The 24,047-nt window shown below is 45.1% G+C and overlaps 2 protein-coding genes across 4 annotated transcripts in view; one reads left to right on the top strand and one right to left on the bottom strand.

The window, feature by feature from the left end:
• The first annotated feature begins 806 nt into the window (after positions 1-806).
• On the top strand, positions 807-8,873 carry LOC308066582 (uncharacterized protein). Its single transcript, XM_080394031.1, has 4 exons — positions 807-3,912; positions 5,264-5,369; positions 6,331-6,540; positions 6,830-8,873. The coding sequence occupies exons 1-4, from the start codon at positions 3,628-3,630 to the stop codon at positions 6,916-6,918; spliced, it is 690 nt and encodes a 229-aa protein (XP_080250157.1). The 5' UTR covers positions 807-3,627; the 3' UTR covers positions 6,919-8,873.
• A 132-nt stretch (positions 8,874-9,005) lies between these two features.
• The window catches only part of CHST11 (carbohydrate sulfotransferase 11), a 185,362-nt gene continuing 170,320 nt past the window's right edge, over positions 9,006-24,047 (bottom strand). For all 3 annotated transcript variants that reach the window (XM_080394026.1, XM_080394028.1, XM_080394027.1), the window contains one exon: positions 9,006-10,931. In XM_080394026.1, coding sequence (XP_080250152.1) covers positions 10,083-10,931 — 849 coding nt within the window. In that variant the 3' untranslated portion in view covers positions 9,006-10,082. The remainder of the gene's footprint in view (positions 10,932-24,047) is intronic.

Raw genomic sequence — 24,047 nt, 5'->3', positions numbered from 1 at the left:
GTTACAAAAATTGCATTTAAAACATTTATTAAGACTTGTAAATATTTTAAAGTCCTTCTGACTTGAGAATATTGCATTACATAAATGTTTAATAGATACAGAAGATGCACTTAGAGCACTGAGTAATGTATACATACCTCTGGAATATGTACAGTTTTCAGACTGGCGCTAAGAGAAACAAACATGAACATTTTCAGCACTCATTACAAGAAGCAGAGAAATGTCCTATTACCATAGGAAGCCTCTCACAACATATATTCATGTGTCAAAACTAGTAACTGTTCACCTTTCTGATTGTTGATTCTCAGCCAACTCTTAACAATGCTGCACTCAGTTTTCTGGCATATTATGGAACTGAGGTGTTCAGCATAAGTGCGTTTTTAGTTACCTAATTTATTTCGGGGCTGCAGCACGCCTGCAGATACCCTGCTACGTTGACCTGCTATATTGACTGCGTCGTGGTTGTGTGTGTCCCGCACATATGTTCATGGTCAAGCCTCCTGCTAAATAAGGACCAAGTCTTGTAATCCATTTAGTCCTGCTCATACCCATTTGGAAAGCTTCTGCTACACTCAAGAGGAGATTATTTTTTTTCCTCATCTCTCCTGCTTTTAGGTGGGCATGGCTTACAGCTCCGGGGACTAGGCGAGATCCACGCACCCTCTGTATGCTCTGAGCGCGGTTTCTCCTGTTCACAGGCAACCTCTGGCAGCCCCTAGGTAATCTGGAGTCCTTTTTCCAGCCTGAGTCCTCAGGAGCAGGAGCAGGAGGGCTACAGTGTCAAGTGCAGCTGTGCAAGGTCAGTGACTAGTCTGGTTTGGCTGTGGACCTGGGAGGGGGGCTGTGTGCTTGCATCTCAGGGCTGCGGGGGGTGCCAATGGCCGTAGAGCAGAGCCAGCTTTGTTACAGCACTGACACCAATCAAATTCCGCTTGTGAAATGGGAGCTATGGCCTGGGATCCTTAGTCAACCACCCACAACAGATTTAATTGTTCTCATATATCATTTCCAAGTTCAAGCCAACAAAAATACAAGGAGCCATGTTTGCTCTGCATGGCAGGCTGGTGGTCACTTGATAGAAATGAACCACTGTGAGTGGCAGGGGGGTCGGACACCCAGGCTTGGGATGCTTCTCTGCTGTCTGACGGCCTCTGAAAAGGAGGGGAAGCATCAGGCAATGCAGCACGTGGCTGCATTCAGTTCACGTCTATCATGATGTATATACAGATCACATCAGCAGGATCTCTTAATGCAGAAGGAAACCATTAGCTATCATCACCATCATCTTCTCAGCTAATTATCCGGAGGCTTTTTATTCGATCAAAGGAAAAATGTGAGCTGGTTATTTCACTTGGAAGCAGGAGCACACCTGGTTGAATGCATCCGCTGCTAAAGGGAAAGCTAACATCTCTGTCTCCAGCTGGAAATCTCTGCACACCTCAAAAGCTCACTTTGCTTGGTAATTTGATCGTACAGGAGCAGTTACCAGTAACACCCATCACAGGGACCGTGACAGTACCCCTGAGCAAGTGTGTAACTCCTTGCTTAGGAACAAGGACGGAGCCTATGAACTCTCCTCTGGCTGCATTTCCCAGCATGGAAATATTCATTAACGTTATATGTGAATAATTTATATTTTTATTCAGCTTCCAACAGCCCTGGCAAGGATTTGCCAGGTAACCTGAAACATATTAAAAGAAGCAAAGCAAGATTACTCAGCTCACTCTGTTCTCAAACGCTTTCCTCTAATTTAATTCTTAGTATCTCACAAGGAAACTCCCCAAACTGAGACTTTCCATCTTAAATTTCCTCCCATCCTGCATTCCTTTTCCATAGTTATACAGACTTAATTTCTCACCTGAATTGCACTTAGCTGTGGCTCCTTCTAATCCTTGCACCATTGACTTCAATGGTATTTTTCATTAAAAAAAAATTGTCGATTTAATTTTTGAAATTTTCCTGAGTGAAAATGGGAGGCTTTAAAGGCATCTGCTGTAGGAATGATACATACTGCACATAAAATCTTATTGCACACACAGCAGTAACATTTTTATGATAAAATAGCAAAGAACATTGTAAAATTAATACAGAATGACTGAGTTATTATGTCTTTCCATATAATTGAAGGCAAATTTCTTAATAAATCACATACAGCTATAATTCCAGGAGGGAAAATATTTGTTTTTTCTTGAACGGGTGTCTCAGCATGTACCTGGACACCTCTGCAAACAGCACTTGCCTCTCCATAGCATGGCTACTTGCTCTTATTTGACCTTTTTTCCTACATTCATCTCCTTCAAGTTCAAAAAATGGTAAAAACATATATGCAGTGATTGCACTAATAGAGCAAACAATCACTTTAAAAGAAAAAAAACCCAACACCCTTACTTCAGACATAACACTAAGCCTTTTTTAGCTAGAATACTTGACTGCTAAGGTAAGCCCAATGAAATTGAGCCTAAGAAAGGCTGAGGCAATGCCCAAACCTTGTCTTTGCAGAAGCTCTTACAGGAAAATGAGGTCTGTTGTGGGTTGCAGGTTTTGACTTCATGCAGGGCTGCAAATAGCTGCTGACAGCATGGAGACCATCTTGGTAGCTAAACCACCATGAATTGCCACAATACAATTCTAGTTTTTAGAATAAGCTGAAGCCTAATGGCTTAACTGTTATTATCCAGCTGTATGTTACCTTGACAGCTTTATATATTAGTAAAAAAACAGAAAAGAGGGCGTAAACTTTGGATTGATTTTTCTCTTACTGAGGAAAACAGCTTTGCTGGTTGTTTGTTTTTTAATTAAAAACTCTGACTGAAATGGGATTTTCAAACCCACATAATTTTGCTTGAAATGCTATGTCTCATTTTCCAACATAATCTGTTCAGTTGTTGCATAGTGATAGAACGTATACTACTAAACACCTAAGAAATGGTATCTCAGGTCTGTGTTTCCTCAAAAAATAGGGACAGAGGAATCAATTTCAGTGTCAAAAATCAGTAATATTCATAAAATATTGGCAAAATATATTTTTAACAATGTATAAGTGAATGAAAATATTATCCCCTCCTGCCTCCTCGCCCCGCCCCCAGGAGTAAGTCATTACTCTCAGTCCTAAATGCCCCTGACTTTGCCAGCAGAAGCCATTTATTGACAATGAGGTGAATGTCTTAGTCCAGAGGCTTGAGCACTCCAGTAAAGTGAGACTTCAAGTAACGGGGCAAAAGGCCTGCTGTTCATCATGCAAATAGGGAAAATAAAGTTGATTTTTCTCTTTTAACTTAGATTTTTTTAAAAAATTGATTTGCATGAAATCTGGGGAGGTGGCTTTTGGCTATGTTGTCCTTTAGCACATTGAAGAGTAAACTGGACTCTTAATTTTTCAGAATTTTCAATCTTTGGCAAAACTGTAAGTGCAACTGGAAAAGCAAGATATTTTTGTGTGGCACCAGGAGTCTTGTATGTGATGATGTGTAACACAGCTAGTGAGAAAAGCATAGCCCTGCGGGTTGGGAAGCATATGCTCTAGTTTACACTCTGCTGCTGGCTGCATTTGTTTATTTTTTTCCCCTTTTCCTTTCAGTTTCCTAGATTTTAATTTATTTTTTTTTAATTACGATAAAAATAAATTAAATGTATTTTCATCCAAGCAAAGGTTGGGAAGTGTTGGTGGAACTCCTGCCTGCACAGAGAGCACGTGACAACCACGGGAACAGGCTTTCTTCAGGCTTTGCATACCTCCGCTGGACTTACTTGCACAATCTTGTCACATGCTTGGCTGAGAGGACACCTCAGCTGTGCAGGATCTTGCCACTTTGTCACATCCTCAGGTGCTCCACACCCATCTCCCCAGTGCCCGGGGGTGCCATGGGCAGCCCTGCTGCCACCAGCTCTCCTGTCCTACAGCAGCAGCCAGTGGTAGGTACTGGGGGGCAGCCATGAGGCAGCAGCTGTATGCTGGGTACCAATGGGGAGGCGTTTTGTAAATTTGTAAGTATTTAATGGAAAAATTGAGGCTTGCCCAAAAGACAGATCCTCGTGCTTCCTTCCACTGAAGCAAATTTTGTCAGTCCCTCTGGCAGTACCAGGGATCAGGCTCTTCGCTATCTTGCAAGCAACAAAGGCAATCACCCAAAAGCTGTGCACACAAGAGCTGTGCCCAGAGGCCATTCCTCACCCCCTTACCTACCAAACTGGAAGTTTCTGTGTGCATGTGATTGCAATTTTCTAAGTCCCTCTGCAGCAGAGCTCTGCAGCTGCTGGTCCCCACTTGCCTGGGCTTGGTCCCCTGGCGTGCCCTGCCCCACCTGCCCCCCCTTCCCCAGCCAGGGGAGCTCTCCTGGCTCCTGTTTGTGTGTGACACCGCGCTTCATCTCCATGAGTGCAGGTGTTACTGGAGCTGATGGACGCAGGGCAGTGTCTTGCTTAGACCCATGTTCTGCCAGAACAAGACTGCATCACTTTGAAGCGTAAGTAATCCAGGCCCTGCCAAGGGAGGCAAAGCCATCAGCACAGTGGCTGGAGCTGGGCTAACCGCTCACGTAGATCAGGTCTTTCTCAAGACCTTCTTAATTATCTCCCTCTCTGACTGAGATTGTAGAGGAAACAAATCACCAGTGTTTTGAAATGTGAAGGTTGTTGTCTTAATACCGCACAGCCAGGCGATGATTTCAGGATGCTGTGCTGCAGTTCTGCCTGTTAATTAGGGAGTGCAGAGTAGTGGGGTGTTTGAGGCGGGAATGGGCTTGGGCTCTAAAGATAGCCAGTGCCCCACCATGTGCTATGACACCTACTCAGCGTATTTCCTATTTTCTGTTTGTTCCTGCTCTCACTGTGAATAATGTTTGCCTTGTGAGGAGTGGGGCTGGCATATTAAATAGTCTGTTTGCCACTGGCAGGGCTGCACCCAGAATATAGCATCCAGTTTTGGGGCGTTCTCCAATTCAGGAGGGATGTTAAGATGCTGGAGAAGTTACAGTAATGGGATACCATGATGTTCAGTGACATAAAGCTATTACCTACAAGGAGATGTTAAGGGATCTGGTTTATTTAGTCTGGTGATGGTGTAGCAGTCTACAGTTACTTGAAGGGGACTTAGAAAGTAAGTGAATCCAAACACTTCTTTCCAGTGGCAGATGATGCACACAAGTTAAAGACTGGGAGTCTCGAGGTGGCCACTAGGAAAAACCATCTCTGCTGGGTGGGCAGCATGGCACTGGAACAGGTCGCACAGAGGCACAGAGAGGCTCTGAGCCCTCCATCCCCACAGGTACTGAAGCCTTGGCAAGTCAAAACCATGGCAGACCCAGCCCTGGTGACCTCCAGCAGCAGGGTGGCCCAGCTGACCTCCAGCGTCCCTTCCAACAGTTACAATGGTGAGCAGCTATTGCCCGAGTGTATGTTTTTCCTAAGTGTAATTTATGTTGCCGACTTCCTTACCCTATTTGTCTTCAAAGCCCAACTGGAAGTTGCTACTTTGGGGTTTTAGACATGGCCTCAGTGAAAACCATGGATGAGAACACACACGTTTGGGGACTGCTGGAAAAGTTTAACTCAAAACCATTGTTAGTGAATTCACATGAAGGGGGGCAAGTGCATGGCATAAAGCTCACCAGATAGCTGGAGTTTATGTCAGCGGACTGACTAAACACTTGAGGTGGGACAGTTTCTGGGCATGCGACAGGTCGTAAATTGGCAGCCCTCACCCTTGCTGGCTGGGAACTTGAGAAGGGAGTGAGAGGCATGTTGTTAGATGACTTCAGCTTTCCTCCTCCCCAGCTGTAGATAATTTTGAGTCTTCTGCTTGTCCTGCCACAAATCACCCTTCTGAGAAAGCAAAGCTATGCAGACAAAAATCCCACCCTGAAAAATCCACCCTTAAAGTATGAGCCAGAAATAAAGCACACAGAGAGGAACTTTCTTTCTTCAATTTAATTGAAGTTACTTAGAAAAATAATCAGGCTTGAATGGCTTTTTTAAGGAAAGATTCATGAGCAGTTCACACTTGTATTGGCAATGTATAATTTAGCTTTTTTCTTTATTAACAGTATATTTAGGTATGAGGAGATACTCTTCTACAACAAGCCTTCTACTGCATACAAATAGGTTAAAAAAAAAAAATCCAACCCCACATCGATGTTAAATTATTCGTACACATTGTATTGTGCATGCATGTAAGAAAATAACACTCTCTGTAACAAGAGTAATAGTAAGGACAGTCCCTTTTTGTACCTGAAAAGTGCAGCAGACTACAGCGAAACCCTAAAACATCTGGGGTCAATTTACTCCTAAAAGTACTTCTGCTTGTGAATTATTTATTTCCCTTGTCTTACACAGCGCGTGGTTCAGGCAGTTTGCACGTTTCTGTGACAACAGACATGGTTTACAAAGAGGCTGAAGCATGGACCAAGTCAGGTTTGGGGGAACCTCCCACTGCCCAGGAGTCACCACCACGTTCCAATGGGGCCAAATCCAGCCTGGGCTCCAGGTTAAGGTGCTTGGGGCCATCTGCAGGGAATGAACCCCCAGCTGTGGGTATCGCGCCAGGTAAGGAGCCACAGGCGCTGCTGGGCTCAGCGATGGCCCTGCCAAATGATGGGGAGGCACCAGCTTCCCAGAGATGGGGATCGCTGCTCCTCAAACTCAGCGGCTTTGAGGGTGCTGGGGACAGAGGGGGGGAGCAGGGCCTTCCCCCTGGGTCCTCTCTGTGCTCACGACTGCTGGACTGTAACTAATGCACATCCTTCTGAAACAGCAGCTGCCTAGGCAACCCTCACAGCCCTACGGGCACATCTGCATTTTGCTGAGGCTGCCGTTTTGCCTGTGTGTCTCCCAGGTCCAGATGCGGCCACAGGAGAAAGAACCCGGGAGGGAGGCAGAGCTCGGGAGCAGGCCCTCTTCTCCTCCGGCTGGGAAAACCAGTGAAGAGGTGGGGGTAAACCCAACCTGGTTCCCGGGCTGCCCCACACGGCAGGTGGTGCCCACCAGCTCACTGAGAGGAGGAACGACTCTGAACAACTCTGTGTGGCTGCAGTGGAAAGAGGTATTTTTTGGCTCATTCAAAACAACACACACAGTATACCAAAAAAAAAACAACCCAACCAAAAAAACCCCCCTGTTTCTTAACATTTGTGGTCCTCCTCTGACATGGTGAGGGCTTTGTGCTCACCACATATAACATGATCATATCCAGCATGTCAGCTCTTCATTTCAAACACAGATCTACAGTCCATTCACAGCACCCCGAACCAGATTTAACACACTAAATGAACAGTTTGTAGTAGTTTGGGATCAAGGTTTCTAAAAAGCAAGTGACTTTTAAGTACCCACTTAAGTCCACATAAAAGCCATCTCAAGTGCTGAGCATCCCTCCATAGGGCATCCTTCTGTGGGGAGGCAGAATCTGGGTAATCAAACCCAAAGCTGCTGCTAAAAATCCCATCTCAAGCAGTGCTCACCCCTCAGATTTCCTGAACATGCTACTCACCTAAAGCTTTTCTATCACAGCTGTCAAACAGGGCTTTTTGTGTCTCCAAAGCAGTGAAACCGAAGAGAGTATTTCAGAACAGATAAACCCATGGTGATGCCAGAGAAAAGTACAAAAAGAAAGGGGAGAGTACACTCCATTTTTAAAATATTTACTTTTGGAATCAACTTTTTTCTTAAATGAAAAAATTCACATCACATTCTGTTGGAGGGATTAACAGCTACCTGAAGAGAACATTGGAGCAAAATATGAGCACCGCTGGATAAAAGCCCACACAAGCACACAAATAGCTTTCAGGAAATATTGGTGGGGGGAGAGGGGGAACCTACCCCCAGACAGATATATTTTTATTTTTATTTTTTTGTAACAAACATATAATCATTGAACTACGAACAAAAGAAAGCCAGGGCACACTGGGATAGGCACTTGCAACAGCTCCGTAAACTCTAAATGAGATAAAACTGCTTTGAAGTAAACCAGCAGCCAGCGCTCAGCAGCTGCTCAGGAATTCAGAGCTTCCAGGGCCAGCTCTTCACTAGCCACGGGGTCAGCACTCCGGGTTTGGAACAAGTTATAGTAACTGAGGCCATTCCAGAATGGATGATTTATTTGTAGGGATGATAAAAAAAAAAATGACCCGAATCCTGGCTAAGACCAAATCCAATTGTGAAAGGACTTCAGCTGCTGTTTGTTATGCTAATTTGTTCTTCGCTGAGATTTATTTGGTGACTTTTTTTTTTAATAAGGAAAGATGGAACCTATTTGTCTTCTTTAACGACACGTGTGTCCTGGAGACTAATGTAATTCAGCGGATATTATCAGGTACTGTACAATACAACATTTCCAGGATCTGGCTCTGCTACTGTGAAAAGAGCTCTGCCTTCAGCTGAGTTTATTTAAATCGTCCCCAATTTTTGGAAGGGTTTGTTCTGATCATAAGATTGACACGCAGGCAAGTTAAAACTCCGTCTCAACCATCAATCAAGTTTAGAACAGATTTTAGGTTCCCACAGATAGCCTGATTTAAGCCTCTGCCTCCTTTTGCCTATCAGCTGGCTGCCGGCACTGCCGCCCCCGGACGGGAGAGCTTGGGGTGGCTACAGACCCCTCCCCAGGCAGGGTGTCTGCTGCCTGCTCGGCCTTACACCTCACCTGCATCACATTAAAGCAAACATTTGGAGAAACCTGTCCTTCTGTTCACTAGCTTGCTAATAGACCCACATGGAAATCTCTTTTTTCATTATTTATTTGCCATGAATAGATTAGTCCTTGCTTGCCCGAAACTATCGCTCGGTATGCTATGCCTGGTGCAATCTGCCATCCCAAAGAGCTGTTAGACACAAAACAACCACTGCTGAGACATTCACCTTAAGTAAAAAGGTCATATAGTCTCTCACTAAAGCTGACTTAGATGAAATACTAACCCACTGGAAATTAGAAACATCCTTGCCAATGGCATTTAGGCATCAACTAAAAAATAGAAGACTCCCTCCTCCCCCTAGGAAAAAGCCATGAAACCAGCATGTAGGAAGATGAGATCTTTTTTATTGCCTTGCATGCTTAGAGATCAACATGAAGATGACTTTCTGACTTTTCAAATGATATGCCCACATCCTTTACAGCAACATATTGTGAACAGCGTCTCTTGAGCCAATTTTGGTTGTCCATCCCAAGATCGGCTAGGGAGGCATGGCTTGCAGAGGACAGAGCTCCCCCCAGCCCCATCCTGGATATGAATTAAGTCAATGCCAATTGCTTTGGGCATTTAAAAATCTCTACAGTCACTTTCAAAATGCTGATTTTTTTCTGATGGATAATCCACAGATTTGGACTCATTTGGGTTGGCGGGCTTCAAATTAAGAGATGATGGGACTGGTCATATTCTTGATAAACTCATCAAGTCCGGACTTACCCAAATTTCATGGTGTCTCTTCCCTTCCCAAGGAATACATTCACATTTCTTTCAGTCATGGGTTTTAGATATCCTGAATCTATCAACATCTGTTTTACTTTTCCTTTTCAGGGCTAGAAAGATACAATTATTTTATTTTTAAGTACACTTGAGTGCAATATCACTTTCTGAAGAAATTACTTTCACTGCTCTTCTCAAAGCATGTGGTATCAATAACCATTCCCATATTTACCTTCATTAACAGCTAATGGAAGAATATTATTACCAAGAGACAAGCTCAAGTGAGGAAAGCTCAAAGCCAGACTCCTTTTGTCCAAATGATATCTTATCTCTGCTGCTGAAGTGACACCTACCAAGAGACCATGTTTTAAATAAGTATAAATAACATTAATTAGAATCGGAGGAATGCAAGATCAATGAAATTCACCAGAACACAATTAACATTTTTTTTTAAACAGTGTAGCAGTATTATTCATTTCTACAGCTAGATCGTCACAATCCTGTTACCCTGCAAAGAGAGCTGTCCTTTCTTACAGTTGATTTAAATAATTTTGACTGTGCTGCTCGCAGCATCATTCAAAAAAAGAAAATATTAATTTACAAAATAACCCATTCTCCATATTTATTATGACAAATAAAAATCTTAAATAAAGCAGGCTTTCTCTCCCCTCTCTCCCCCCGACCCGTCCCTCATTCCAATTTCAGGTAGCTTGGCACTGAATAATTGAACATTAAAAAATCAAGTTTGTAGACTTCATACAGCTGCGTTTGGTGCTCAGAGCTGATGTTCTGGAAGAACTCTGTAGTCATTTCGTCAGTAGTTCTCGTAGACTTTGCATAGGTGGGGAACTTCAGGTAGTTGCCTACTCCTGCCAGCTGGAGAATGTAATTTGAATCCTCTTCGAGCGTTTCGTATTTTCCTATGAGGTCGTAGTGGATGTGGCAAGGGTGGCAGAGGGAGTACACAGTCTGCCAATGCTCATTGAAGGGCTCTTCTCTTTGGGTGTGCGGGTCAATGAGATACGCCACAAACTCTTCAAATTTCACATCATCGCCTTTACGCAGAGCTTCCTGGGTTGCGTTTTTCCTCTGGCGCCGCACGATTTTGGTGCCGTATCGCTTGTGGAAGGAAGTGTTGTACTTCTGGGTGAACTTGTTCCTGTAGGCTGACACCAGTCTCTCGAAAGGCTCGCGAACAAAGAGGAACTTCATGTAGTTTTTCAAGCGGTGGTTGATCTCTGGGATGCTGTACTGGTTGAGGGTCTTCAGGTTTGAAGACACGTGGGCTTCATTGGCTGGGATTTCCATCGGATCACTGTACTTGCCTCTTCCCGTCAAAACCATCATGACTCTCTTCCAGTTTGTGCAGGCCACTTTGGGGACATAACAATAGATCATTTCATGATCTTCGTCCACGACCAGGTGTTTGAGATCGTTGGGCGTCAGCACGCGGCGCTTCCTGCTAGATACACTGTTTGCTCGGCACGTGTCTGTCACTTGGTCTCGTCTAATCTGATGAAGAATTGCTGTGTTGGACAACTGCCAAGAAAGCACAGGCACCGGTAAGTCAAGCAGCTGGAAATTCTTACTCCCTTTTCGCTTATTATATAAATGCACAGAAGATTATTGCCTGTATAGAATGGTTCATAATTTGGCTGAGTAAAACTGTTCCTAGGCTAGAAGATAAACCTTTTTTTGTCTCCAAACTTCTCGATACATGCTGCTTAAATGGAAAAGTGTCCAGGGCTTTGCAAAGGAGCACAAGCATTCACACAGCCTGGTGGCAAGTGTGTAAGTGTATTCACAGCACCCTCACCCTGAGATGCGGTCACTGCTTTTCTTAGTCCTGGAAAACAAATCTCCCCTCCGCTCCGCAGTCCATCCTGCAGCTACGGCAGTGCTGGGCCCTGCCTGACCTTTTGATGCTGAGATGGGGTAGGAAGACACCAGAGTAGGAAAATCTGTCAAAATAAAAATAGCACGGGCTCTTGCTGCTGATATCTTTCATGCTGCAGAAGTTAATAATGGTGGCTTGTTTCTTGGCTATGACCTTGCCAGGAAGAATGAAGCCCATGGAGATTCCTGCTACTCCCCAAGCGGAACATTCACTCAGGTGTGATTTGAGGAGCAGGAAGAATATTATTAACTATGAATTTGCCTCTCTGCTAAAGCCATACTGACAGAGAAGGAAAGAGTGCGTGGCCTTCTAACACACACAGCGCTACGTTCACCCACAGCCCTTTACTGTTTTGCTAGTAGTACCCTAACCTTCTACTATCACTGCTACTGGACGCTTTGCAGAGGTGGTAATCTGTCTTAGGGGGGACCCCTGCAGACATGGCCACCCTCTCTCCACCAGCCACCTCCTGCCCAGACTGTGTCCAGTGACAACAGCGAGAGCTTCTGCTAGGGCAGGTAATGATCTGCTGTGTGAAACAGGGAATATTAGCCCAAGCAAAGGACTGTGCCAACGCAGGGCTTCTGTGCTTGGCTATTCAGAGCCACCTGAGCTGTCTGCATGCCACGGTGTTTTGGTGTGCAGCCCTACCCTCACTGCTACAAATGTCTTTTTACATATTCTGAATAAATTGCATCAAAGCAACAGGGGGAAGGTTTTGGTGATGTCATTTACATTTACTTAACACCACTTGTGGATTTCAAAGAGCCTTATGCTCAATAATTAGTTTAGCCTCAAAGGCAAGTATTTAGGCAAGGATTGACCTTCCTATTTGACAGGGAAGCAGGTCTGAGATTCCTTCCCGTACACCAAGTCTTTCCAAAGTATTTATCTGATACCTTCTAGTTAGGTTAGAGCGAATCACAGGATGCTGTAATGAAGCATTTGAGGCAATGTAGACTGTTCGCATCTGCTGTGGGGGTGTCTGTGGTTATAGCAGTCTTCCCATTGCCAGTATAACACCCTCGGCATGTGTCTGCACCAGCCTGAAGGTTCATACCAAGCCTCGGTTCCTGCAGCCATGGCTCAGATCTCTGCTTCCAATACCAGTAGTTAGCCATGACTCAAACCCCCCCTCAAAGAACAGGATCCAGATGCACTTTAGGGGCAATACCCAAACCAAACCCAAAGAAGGGACCAAGACAGTTGTAGGATTTCTGAGCTTTGGAGAGAAAGAGAACAGAAATTGCATTGTTACAGACAAGCCGTAAGAGCCCAGGTTTCGCCCGCCCAAGGGGCAGCAAAAGGTTTTGCAACACGTGAGCAGCACAGAGCCTCCCCCCCTCTCAGCTGTGGTGGGTTGCAGAGGAAATGTTCTTGTGGGACAGGCAACACCAAGAGGCTGGTGTACCTGAGACTTGGGCAGGAGGATTTTTTCTTCAGGACAGCTTTGATGTGCCAAGCCTGGGACTTCTGTATTTTGTGCAGAACCACCCAACACTTCCCTGAATTCCTTGATACTTTCCTCATCCCATCTCTTTAGCCCCTTTGTTCAATGTTGGCTAATGGTTAGAACATGAAGTGGCCCAGTGCATCTCCTTTAGGCAGTGAGTCTCATCTTTTGTGTGTGTGTGGCATCCCCCTGAATGCCTCCCAATGTATATTTATAATACAAAAACTTCAAGGGCAGTTTTGTGTTCTAGTTGAAGAGGTGGGAAGCCAGATGTGAAATGTGCTTCATGTTTCCCAGGAAAACTGAATGGCAGGGAGTTTCCAAAATAAGATGTTAGAAAGCAGTTTTCAAGGACCACACAGATTTTGGAAGCAAATTACTTTTTCTCTTAAAAAGAATAGAAAATCCTTATTTCAATTTATGCTCTCCTCAGAGAGAAACAGAACTAATGGTCAGCTCAATACTGGTTAGTTACCAGTGAATAATTTTCAAATAGCTAAACAAAACCCTATGTAAACACACAGACATACAAATTCTCCTCTGCAGGTAGATAAAACGCTGAAATCGCTCCTCCTGCAATATCATATAGCACAGTACTGCTATATGATATTGCCTCTTGTTTTAGAGTAAAAAAATTAAGAAATGCCTGAATATACTCCTACATTACAATATGTTAATGTACTGCATTTGCTTTTCTGGTGCTGTTCTTGGGATAAAAACAGAATTAAGCGGATGAGATTCTCTGGTCTGTATTAGCTAGAGGGTCAGATTTGATAATCTAATGGTTGCTTCAGACGCTAATCTGCAGATGAATCGTAGAGCTGTGCTTTGCTCCTGATTTCATTCCTCTGCATCAATAGGCTAAGCACTTCTTCCCCATACATTAACATTAATAAGATTTTTCAGGCTTTCAGAGTAAGGGGAAAAATGCAGCCTTAGTATTTGCAATTGCAAATGAGATTGTACTACATTAAGTTCACTTAAAAGATGATACTTGTGCATTTTGAAGTGGTACTTGTCTCCCACTCTTTTTAACATGGAATAAATATAAAGAAGCGGCATACAAGTTTGGTCAGCTACATTTACTAAGCATACACCAACACCCCAGGGTCAGGTCTGCACGTGCTCTGGCCTGTTTGGTGGCATACAGAACACACATTAAATATTGATGTAACAGGAAAAGGGTATCGCCCTGTTCTCATAAGTTATAGTACCATTTGGTACAGCTGATGGATGGACCATGTAGGAAATACAGTTTTGAAAGCTCTACTTCCTTTCCTTTTTTTTTCCCTCTATTGACTTCAGCTTATTGAAAAAGAAGGCCAATTTAGTGAGTGTCCTAAAACGATGCCAGCTGTATCAAACCCCATTTTTTCTGCAGCTGACACACCTGACGCACCCTGGAAGAAGAGCTGACCTACCTGCTTCTCCCAGAGAACCAAAAAGTCCGTTTGGCTCTCCATGAGGTTTAACGGTAACAGCCCCCTCGCTGAAGGAGTGGGAGATATGAAAGCCACACTTGCACTGCACTAGTGACAGGTCGGGTACGGCACCTGAGAGCTTTTAATGGAGCTGCTGCAGAACGACCAGACTCTTCCCTGCAAGCTGCAAACCACAGAGGACGCGCTCCATGGTCCCCAGAGCCTACAGCACTGTGCGAGGTAATCATTACAGTGGTTTCCAATTTGATATTTTGAAATTATACATTAACACTGAGTTATCTGATGCTAATATGGTTTCTCCTCATTTTAAGTTACAGGCAAGGCTTTTAAACGGCAGAGTAATTTCACTCCTGAAGCTGGTGAGGGAAACTGGGAAAAGAGTAAGATTACATGAGACTGGAACCACATTGTTTAAACTAGACGTCCTCTTGGCCAGTGATAATGTTCTCGCAACTAATGAGGAAAATACACCCTACAGATTTAAGCACCCAGAGAAATAAGACGCAAGGGATGGACATCTTCAAACCCATGGATGGTGAAGGGCAAGTCAAACAATTTGGGCCATGGCCTGCCTTCCCCCAAAGCTGTTATAGATGTGGCTGCAGCGAGTTGTGAGACTGCAGCTGCTGCCCGGGCACATTCCTAGAGGCCCCCGCTGATCCCTCAGCCCAAGAGCCATAACAAGTAGTGGCCTAAATCCCCACAGCTGGGCAGAGGGAACTTCTAAGCATGTGTGCAGGTTACCCTGACAGCAGTGTGGGGATGGTGATGGAGCCGGTGCTCGGGCCTGTCCTCTGACAGCTTGGGCTTCACCTGGGCATTAAATGTTTTGGGAAGACACCTGATAAAAGCATTTCTTCTTCCCTGAAAGGACTGTCAACAACACAGATGCACTCGATTGCAGTGTGTTTTTCCTGCAGAAGTCATAAAGGGGGACAGAGAAGAAGGGCATGTCAAGATCAAAGTTCTTCTTCCTCTTCTGATGCAGCAACCGAGTCAAACAGGGAGGCAACATGAGCAGTGGGAGACTCCCAAGCTCAGTGGCATTTAAAAGAAGAAGAAAAAAACCAGCAGTGTGGGGACACTGATCCCAGAGGCTTCTCATCTCCACCAGTCCCAAAGGAACAACAAGGGAGGAAAGCTAAGTCCAGCACACTCTCTCTGCTCATGTGGACATCTTCCGTACAGCCGCGCGTGTGTGTAGGGGTGTGGGGTGGGGGTTGGGGGGGGCTTTAAGTGTAGTGCATTAGAAAATATACTGACCAACTGGAAATACATATGTGGACCGACAATCACCAACCCATGACACGCAAACATGCAAAGGTTATTCAAGGTAAATCACAGTAATGAGATGGGAGGTATTCCATTCTAGTTACTTAGGCACAGCAGGATAAAATAATCTTTGAGGGCCTTTCCAAGCTTGATGGCCAAGCAGTAACTTCAGATTTAAATCCAGGACATTTTCAATTATTTTTTTTCCCCTGAATATAGTAGCATACTGCAGACTAGGAGCAGAGGTCAATCCAATTCACCGGTACCTGCACTGGAAGCCCTTTTTAAATGGAAGGATGAAATACCTACGTGTCACACACGTGTCACTAAATTTTGTCTCACTATAAAAAAATAGTGTGCAAAGAAGTATCCCCCACAATTATAAGGCGGGGTTTTATTTATTTCTATTGCACTGCCTGCAGCTGCTGCTTGCTCTGTGCATTACTGGAACCAGGTTCACAACTAGCTTATGCTGGGAGTGCTAGCATAACATTTGGGCACGGCACACTGAAGGGCAAGATCACCCAAATTACTTTAGAGTGGAATAAGGAGGATAAATATTGCGAGTGGGGTTTGCACTCCCATGCCCTGCTGAATTGCTTTTTCTCTTCAATTTTGCATTCATGAAGATTTTGTATCTGCCTTTAATTCCTCAGTTACAGTTGTGTCTGGAGGTTTGTTGTCTGTTCTATGCCAGGACTACGCAAGTTGTTACGGTGTTATGCTTATCTGTAGTCCAAGCAACTATCAATCAAAATCAGGAGCATCTCTGCTGAACACCCAGCTGGGTCTATCCAGCAGCTCTGTTAAGCTTAGCATGAACCAGAGCTCATCTAGACCAAATTCTTTTTAATGGTATTTGTTTCGGAGGTGTGCGCAGCCAGCTCAAACCCATTGAAAACAAGGTCTTAAAGTGAAAAGCATCAGACAGACTAACTATAGGTGGCACTAACGGTCCTAGTTATGTGACACAGAGAGACAGTAGCATTTCAGCTGACTAAAATCTCAGGTGTTACTAGCTCTCCTTCCCCCAGCCCATCAACCACATCATCTGAGTTCTAGGAGGTGTTTGTTATTCGATACATAAAAAAATTCTCAATATTATTTATATTTTCCCAGATGCTTAAGGGTTGGGTTTTCTTCAGTGTGAGGTTACATGCAAGCACATTTACAATCCTGTTTTCACACAAAAAATAACGAATAAGCTTCCTGCAACCATGATGCACAGCCTGGAAGTTACAAATGTATTTTAGACTATTTTAATACTTTGCTTTACAATTTGCACCCACAACTAGCCTACTTAGTGTATATATATTCTATACACCAAATTCTATGTTGTTTTCTTAAAAGCATTCAGCATTAGGCAATAAAGGGGAACTAGCAATTTTTCGTACTTGACAGTCCAAGCATAAGCATTTCTCAAATCATCACAAATAATTATTACTCTTTGCAGATTTCTACAGACGACAGTCAGACAATTACAGCTATGTGAATCAAAACACTGAACCTAAAAGAACAACTGTATTTTAGATAAAGTGATTTTGTCAAACAGACCTGGGCTGCAATAATTTTTTTAGACATAGCTTTGCAACAGTTTGTACTTTCATTTATTTCACATTTCATAGCTTAATATTATTGAGTTAACTTTTTCACAAATTTTCCAGCACTTAGATGAGACCCCCACCAAAGCCTCAATTAATATTTGTCCAAAGTCCAGTAAAGCAGACTAGAAAGCACACTGTATGTACTGGAGATGGAAATGCTTAACATCTTCCCTGACAATATGTGGACAGACAAACTGAAATATAAATTTGCTATGAAAATGTCTCTACAGAGTGGCTGGGTAACAGACGACGATAAAACTAACGTTAACTTAGGAGCATTTTTACTAAGCAAGAAAATTTGAGAGACAAATTCTATCCTCTGAAGGAAACTGTTGAAATATTACAAAGCTGCTTTTCTTTTCTCCATTTCATGCATTGAACTTACTGCCCCACAGAGAAGGTAAGGCTGAATATGCATTTTTTTCAGTTCTCTGTATTGCAACCCAAGATAATGATACCAGTTTCAGTTCCCACTGTACAGAATGCACCGGGGCTATGAAAAGAAGGACCAAAGCTGCTGAGAGTAAGAGTCATACACAATACCTGCTAGCACTGTATTGTCAAAAATGCTACATTGCTTCACACATTTCCTCCTTCTTCTTTCTATGCACATCCCCAACTTCATCTGTGTGCACGCATGTAGAAGGGAAGGGTGAAATAATTCAGCAGTTACATTACATTGGGTCCAGAGGCTACGATTATTTGAATGACAACACACCCCAAACCTGCATCAACTTTGGCATTCACTCTTCTTTGTCTGGGTACATGATTTGGGTGCTAGAAAAGAAACAACACTAAACCACTCAAAATCCAGCAGCAGACAAACATGCAGCTGCAGACGCTGGTGCCTTCCTGGGAAAACTTCACAACTAGGTCATAAAGTATTGGCCTTTTTGTCTTGAAGAGAAAGTGAAGTACCACAGTGAGCCTAAATGATGCAAACACCTCCTTGAAAAACCAGAGACTGACACCGAGTGACACCATCTGTATGTTAAAACCAGCTTTTTAATCAGCCTAAGGCTCCATCACACAATAAGGTATGGATTCAGGAAGAAAAGACTGAGCCTCCTTCTCCTGTATAATCCCAAACATCTCTGGAAGCCTGTCCATTCCCATTCCTCCTGCTAGAAACTATTTGGTGTCAGGACTCATACAATACATAGAGTTTGGGGCTAGTAAGATGAATGTATGCATCCTGTAAAATGTCTCCTCTGAACAAGGAGATGGAAAAGTTGGAAGTCCCCAGGCAGACCAGGCAGAAAGAGCTGTGGCCTGGCCACACAGGGGTTGAAGGATGTGCTGCCACGTGTGTTGCTGTTCTGAAGCTTTGGGGGAATATTACAAACACAGGGTAGGCAAAATCAAAGTGATCGAGTTCAAGTGTAATACACATGAGAGGTAAGAAATCATCAGGAAGGCTGGAGGAGCCTCGAGCTGGGAATAATTGAAGCAAAAATATCTTCACATCGGTGGGCTTATTAGGATTTAATTTATGGAGGACAAGTTTGGAGCCTCATGTTGCATGTACAAAGAGCACTTTGCATCGTCTTCCCAGTGGCTGACACCAGCTGTCAGAAGGGAGGGGGAGAAGGGGAATTTGGCAGATGGCCAATCTTTCCCCACCCCCCCACCCCCGCCCCAGCAAAAAGAAGCAGATGAAACCCGGGCCAGGACCTCAGCTGCCGCAGTGGGGTGATGGTGATGGAGCTGTGCTGCCTGCCCGCGGTGGAGGCTTTGCTGCCAGCAGCCTGACCACACTGCGCCACTGCTGAAGCATCTCGCCGTTGCTTTGACAGAAAAGGATGGAGTGTGATGAATTTGTCCGCTCCTGGTTCATTCTTTAAGTAAGTGCAGCCATAAATCACTGTTTGCATTAAAAAGCTGAAAGGTCTGGCTATCCTATGAACTTAATTTTCAAATGAAAACCTTCTGGCCTTTCTCCTCCAACACACACACACACGTGCACACATATGACAGCTGGAGCTGAGCTCATGCTCCCTGGACCTGTGCATGTAATCTGCAACACACAGGGACACAACCACAGTCTCTCTCTTTCTGGTTCCCAGGCACAGATGTTTCACCTCTACGCTACAGTCACTGGCCACTCAGAGCTTCCACAAGTAGCCCTTGGGAGCCCCTACCTACCATCAATTCGATGGACTTAATGATGCTAACAGTGATTGACAGACATACAGCAGCAAGGACTGAGTTTGCTCTCATGGGGGTGGGGGACAGGGAGTGGGGACCTGACGGCAGGACACAACAGCATGCCACATCCGAGAGTACGAGTACGAGAGGCTGCGCTCCATCTCCTTGGCTGAGGCAACGGCACCTGGGTGCCTGGGAAAGCCCCTTCCCGAGGATACTGCTGGCTGCAGCTGCCTGGGAAAGGGCTGGGCTTGCTGAACTGCCTCCAGGTCACCAGGGACTGTAGACAGGGTCAAAGGGACTTCCACTGTGTATCTCATGACTCCGATTGCAATCAAGGCACAGATTAATCACAGACTGGGACAACACAAACCTGGGGACAAACACATGCGTTGGGAAGCTCGAAGCCAAGGGAGCGACCCGTAAATGCTGTACTCTGCTATTACATCTCTACTGTGTAAGCTGTAGATGTGGTTTTCAAGGATAGGCTTGAGAACTGGTTAGGAAAAAGCATGCCATGGACATCTGCAAATGGTGCACCAGGAGGAGCACTGAGCTGGGGATGCATGGAGTCAGCCAGGGTGGAGCTGGGAGTAGCCCTTAAAAACAGAATAAGAAACATTTTAACGAGGCTGGCATCTAGGAGACAACGGAAAAACTGACATTTATTTCTCTGTTGCAATTAAGTTGTGGTAGTAGGGTGAGATAAACTGGGTGGAGGGGGGGAAACAGGACTAAGTAGATACGTAAATACAAAAATAAGTATGACAGTCTACAGAGGAAGGGAATCTTCTGTCTGGACTCACTGTGGGTAGGACAAATAGAAATAAAGCTGAACAAGAAACTCAGATGTAGGAGAAGTCCCAACAGAAAGGGTAAGATATGCCTGTGCTGTAACAAGAGTGAGGAATCTCCGGCACTGGGAACCTCCACCCGCCCGAGGAGGTGTCAGAGGGACCCGAATGATCCCACCATGCGGGCAGATGTCTCCTTGAGGATCCTTCAAGCTTCGTGCTCCTGGTATGGTGGCTTCTGGAAGCTAAGCTCACCGTTGCAAACCTAGGTATTTCACATGCTTCAGGAGCAAAGCTTTCAGCAAATGCTGCAGAGCCACCTCACAGGCAGAGAGGGCATATAGTGCTTTGAATGAAACCTCCCCCAGGAAAAGGTAACAATACCCAACTGTGGGGTGGGCAGAGACCAGACAGGAGCTCTGACACCACCACCATGGGCAGCACTGTGCGAGACCCTGCACAAGACACGGTGGAGGAGATGCAGGAGGCCTGAACGCCTGGAGCTGCCTGGGACACACGTGCCTTGCTCACCCCAGCAGCTCTGACCTGGCAGCCGATGTTAATGGACTTCTCGAGAACACAAATCCTCCCCCTGCACCTCTGGGCTGCAGCTTAGGTGTCACACAGTCAAGTAGAAATACTTATTTTCTTCTCAGCAGGATATCTGCTATATTAACTGAATACAATTTACTCAGTCCCATGCTAAATCAGGGCAATACGTTTCCAATTTTTAACACAGCGTGCAACCCACCAATACTGCTCCAAAGCTTTTGAAACCCAAACAGGAAAACCAGAAGATAGCAGCTGCATAGCTAGTTTCCTTACGTGTAATTCACAGGCTTTAGCAACCTACTCGAGGAGAGGGGAACCCTGTAATTACGTGTTTAGCCATGTTGAGTCCCTGTCCCCCATGACCGGGGCAGGCCCTTTGTGGGGGACGCTGCGGGATGTCCCCTTCTGACACCTCTGAGCAGTTGAGGTTAATGCTGCTCCTGCGAGCCAGGCATACAGGCTCAGGCCCCCACCAAGAAATGCCATGCTGGTTTTTTTCAGCACAAGATGTTGAAGTAGGAGCAATCTCGCCTGACAGTGTACAACCCTGCCGAAAGCTCTCCCCGTGAGGCTCGGTTGCTGCCTAACTGGACAGTGCAAAGACCCGGAGGAGACAGAGAAGAGAGCTGATCTAACTCCCCAGCAGTCTGGTGACAGAAACAAGAACAGATTTCTTCTCCTGTCTCAGTATGACTCTTTTTTTTTTTCCCTTGTAATGAATTGAATTAATTCATCCGGACACAGACTGGCAAAATACCTAAATCCTTCACATAGTGGATTTTCTTTTCCTCTACTAAACTATTACAAACTAACATTGAATTTATTTTACTTCCCCTTGGTGAGGTTCTGTTTTGTTCAGACTAAACCTTGCTGTTCCAAGGTAACTTTTCCCAGCACATTTTGTCCATGCCGCTCACTAATGTTCACAGAAGGCAACTAACCAGGGTTGCTCATTCTCCACAGCCTTAATTACAGTTAGCCGGAAACTTTTCACCTTTCCACTGCTGTACAAAAAGAATTAGATGACCCCCTGCTTGAAAAGACAAAAGGCCTTTTCTATTAAAATGCTAGCATCCATTTATAATGTTAATTAAAACAGGCTCCCTAGGAAACCTTCCTGCTGTGGAATGAAGTAGTACAGAAATAAGATTCTGGGTTAACATGGAAAGCCTGGTTCATCAATAGCTTCCTAGGCCTGATTTCTTCTACCCTGAAATAAATACCAGTGACCCCAGCCCTGAGGGGATGCTCAGCCCCAAACTTGCTAGCAGCAGTCACGTAGTCCAACCCTAATGCTGTCAGGGTTGGGTCCACAGAAGGACAAAAGCATAAGACTGAAGAAGTGCCATGACACAGGAGAGGGATTTGTTTGCTTTTTCAGTTATTTTCTGATTTTGCTAAAACCCCCAGATGCTTCAGTCTTTGTGCACCAAAAGAAACTCACTGCCAGTAGCCAACCCCAAATGACTCCATCACAGGCTTCTCTGGGAAAGCAAAGAGCATCTCCATAAGGCTGCCCTCTCTGCTGGCCACCAATGCCTCTTCCCAAATGCCAGCATGCTCCATCCACTGTGCCAGCTCTACACAGATGACAGCATCCAACACTGTGGATCTGACCACCAGGCCCTTGCTGGATACTTCCCATCTCCCTGGGTCCCTCTAAACTGCAGCCAGGGAGACCTCAGCAACAGCATTAGAAGAAAACAAACAGGTCCAGGTAATCTTTAAATCCTGAGAAACCTAAAAGTATCTTGGTTGTATTTTTAAGCATCTGACTTGCTACATGAAGCCTTCTTACATCAGAGCATGAGGGCAATGTTAAAAGTAACTTTCATCAGTGATTTAAGACAACTGGAAGGTACAATTATTAGGACGATGCCTTGTTAATTTTCCTTATCTCTACAGCTGTGTTTACTGTGATTTCTAAGGGTTCTCTGTCTCATCTAATAACAGATCCATTTAGGGACTGCATACTAAATGTTAATTTACAACAGAAGAACAAATTCTTAGTATTTCTTTAAATGGCTATTTTTTTTTTAAAACTGTTCCATCAACTACACCCTGAAAGAAATTTCACATCATCTTTTTTTCCTTTTTTTAATACTCATTCTTTTTTAAACTTCTCAAAGAAAACGAGCAGAAAAGGGCCCTCAGAGCTCTCGCTTTCAGGATCCTTCTCCAGCTGCAGCCAAGCGCTGTCTCCTTACTCTCTGCTCCTTTCACGGATGCTGAACATGTGCCAGCCTCTCATCAGTTCCCTCTCTATCTGGTGAAAGGGCTGGCTCCCTCTTCAGTGTTCTCATATCCTTGTCGTTGGCCTTGTCCCACCTGCAGCTTGAGCATGCCAGCAAAGGTCAGAAGAAAAAGGAGCTCCAGGACCAAGTTTTCAGCTAGTTCTCGCTCTGCATGCAAAACCCCCCAAAGCAGGTCCTTGCTGCAAGCCCCCCGAGCTGACAGCAGTACTAAGTAAGTGCTCACAGCATTTGTGAGTTTGGTGGGCACTGAAAGATTGGGAAGATATCCCCTCTCCCCGAGCAGCAGGGCAAGGCGAGCAGCGGAGAGGTGCCAACCCACAGCCCTCTGGCCTCAAGGGATGCGGTCTGACAGCCAGGAGTGTGCCGAGGCATTCAGCTGTGCGGGCGAGGGAGCCAAGAGTGTGCCCTGGATGGAAATGTGCCCTGTCCTGCGGAGCGGGGAACAGGACAGCTCTGTGCCGTACCCAGGGCCGTACCCGTTCCCCCTCTGCGGGGCTCCTCTTGCGGCAGGGCGCTGCGCTTCGCCTTAAGCTGCTTGCATGGGCAGCTTCCCCTCCGTGCAGGTGACACGCAGAGCCTGGTGGCTCACAGCCACTGTGCCTGCCACTTGTTGGTATTACAGCCTTGAAAACGTATTACAGCCTTGAAAACACACTGACAGGAGAACCGACTGCCTGGCTACTGATACCTCCAGCCACCACTGGCTTCTGCTTGCCCACCCTTAACAGCCTGTTACCGTTCTCAGGACTTTTTATTTCTATAAGCTGCTTATTTCCTCTTTGATTACAAATAATGCTAGGGAATACATATATCTCCCTATATACATACACACGCACGTGCATATATACATCCCTGCCTGCATCCCAGTGGTAAGCACGCAGATGGCATGCTGGCTTATGTGGGTCACAGACCATGGTGCATGGGTGCTTCCAGGCAGTACTGAAGCACTGAAAGACATTCTCATGTGAAAGCAGGTGGAACTGAAAAAATTCAGTAGCATAGTGGAGGGAAAGCATGCACTGCTGCTGATCTTGCTTAGGAGGGTGGTCTGAGAAGCATCCATGGTGCCCACAGCTAGTCAATACCTGGAACTGCTGTCACCTCTCTGACGATTTCAATGAAGACAGAAGAGGCACCCGAGGTCTCCTGAGAAACACTGGGAGCTGATGCTGTTCTGCCTTGCTGAACGGAGGTTGTCCTTGCCCTAAGCTGCCAAGTGACACAGATTTAGGAGCAGG

Source organism: Falco punctatus (genome assembly GCF_963210335.1).
Source record: "Falco punctatus genome assembly, chromosome: 6".
NCBI lineage: Eukaryota > Metazoa > Chordata > Aves > Falconiformes > Falconidae > Falco > Falco punctatus.
This window is presented reverse-complemented; position numbering and strand designations above follow the sequence as displayed.

Bases quoted from the DNA above. Each gene is read 5' to 3' on its own strand.
- LOC308066582 (XM_080394031.1), top strand. From the start codon at position 3,628: ATGTATTTTCATCCAAGCAAAGGTTGGGAAGTGTTGGTGGAACTCCTG. The intron at 5,370-6,330 runs GTGAGCAGCTAT...TGTCTTACACAG, and splicing joins CCCTTCCAACAGTTACAATG to CGCGTGGTTCAGGCAGTTTG. The intron at 6,541-6,829 runs GTAAGGAGCCAC...TGTGTCTCCCAG, and splicing joins AGCTGTGGGTATCGCGCCAG to GTCCAGATGCGGCCACAGGA.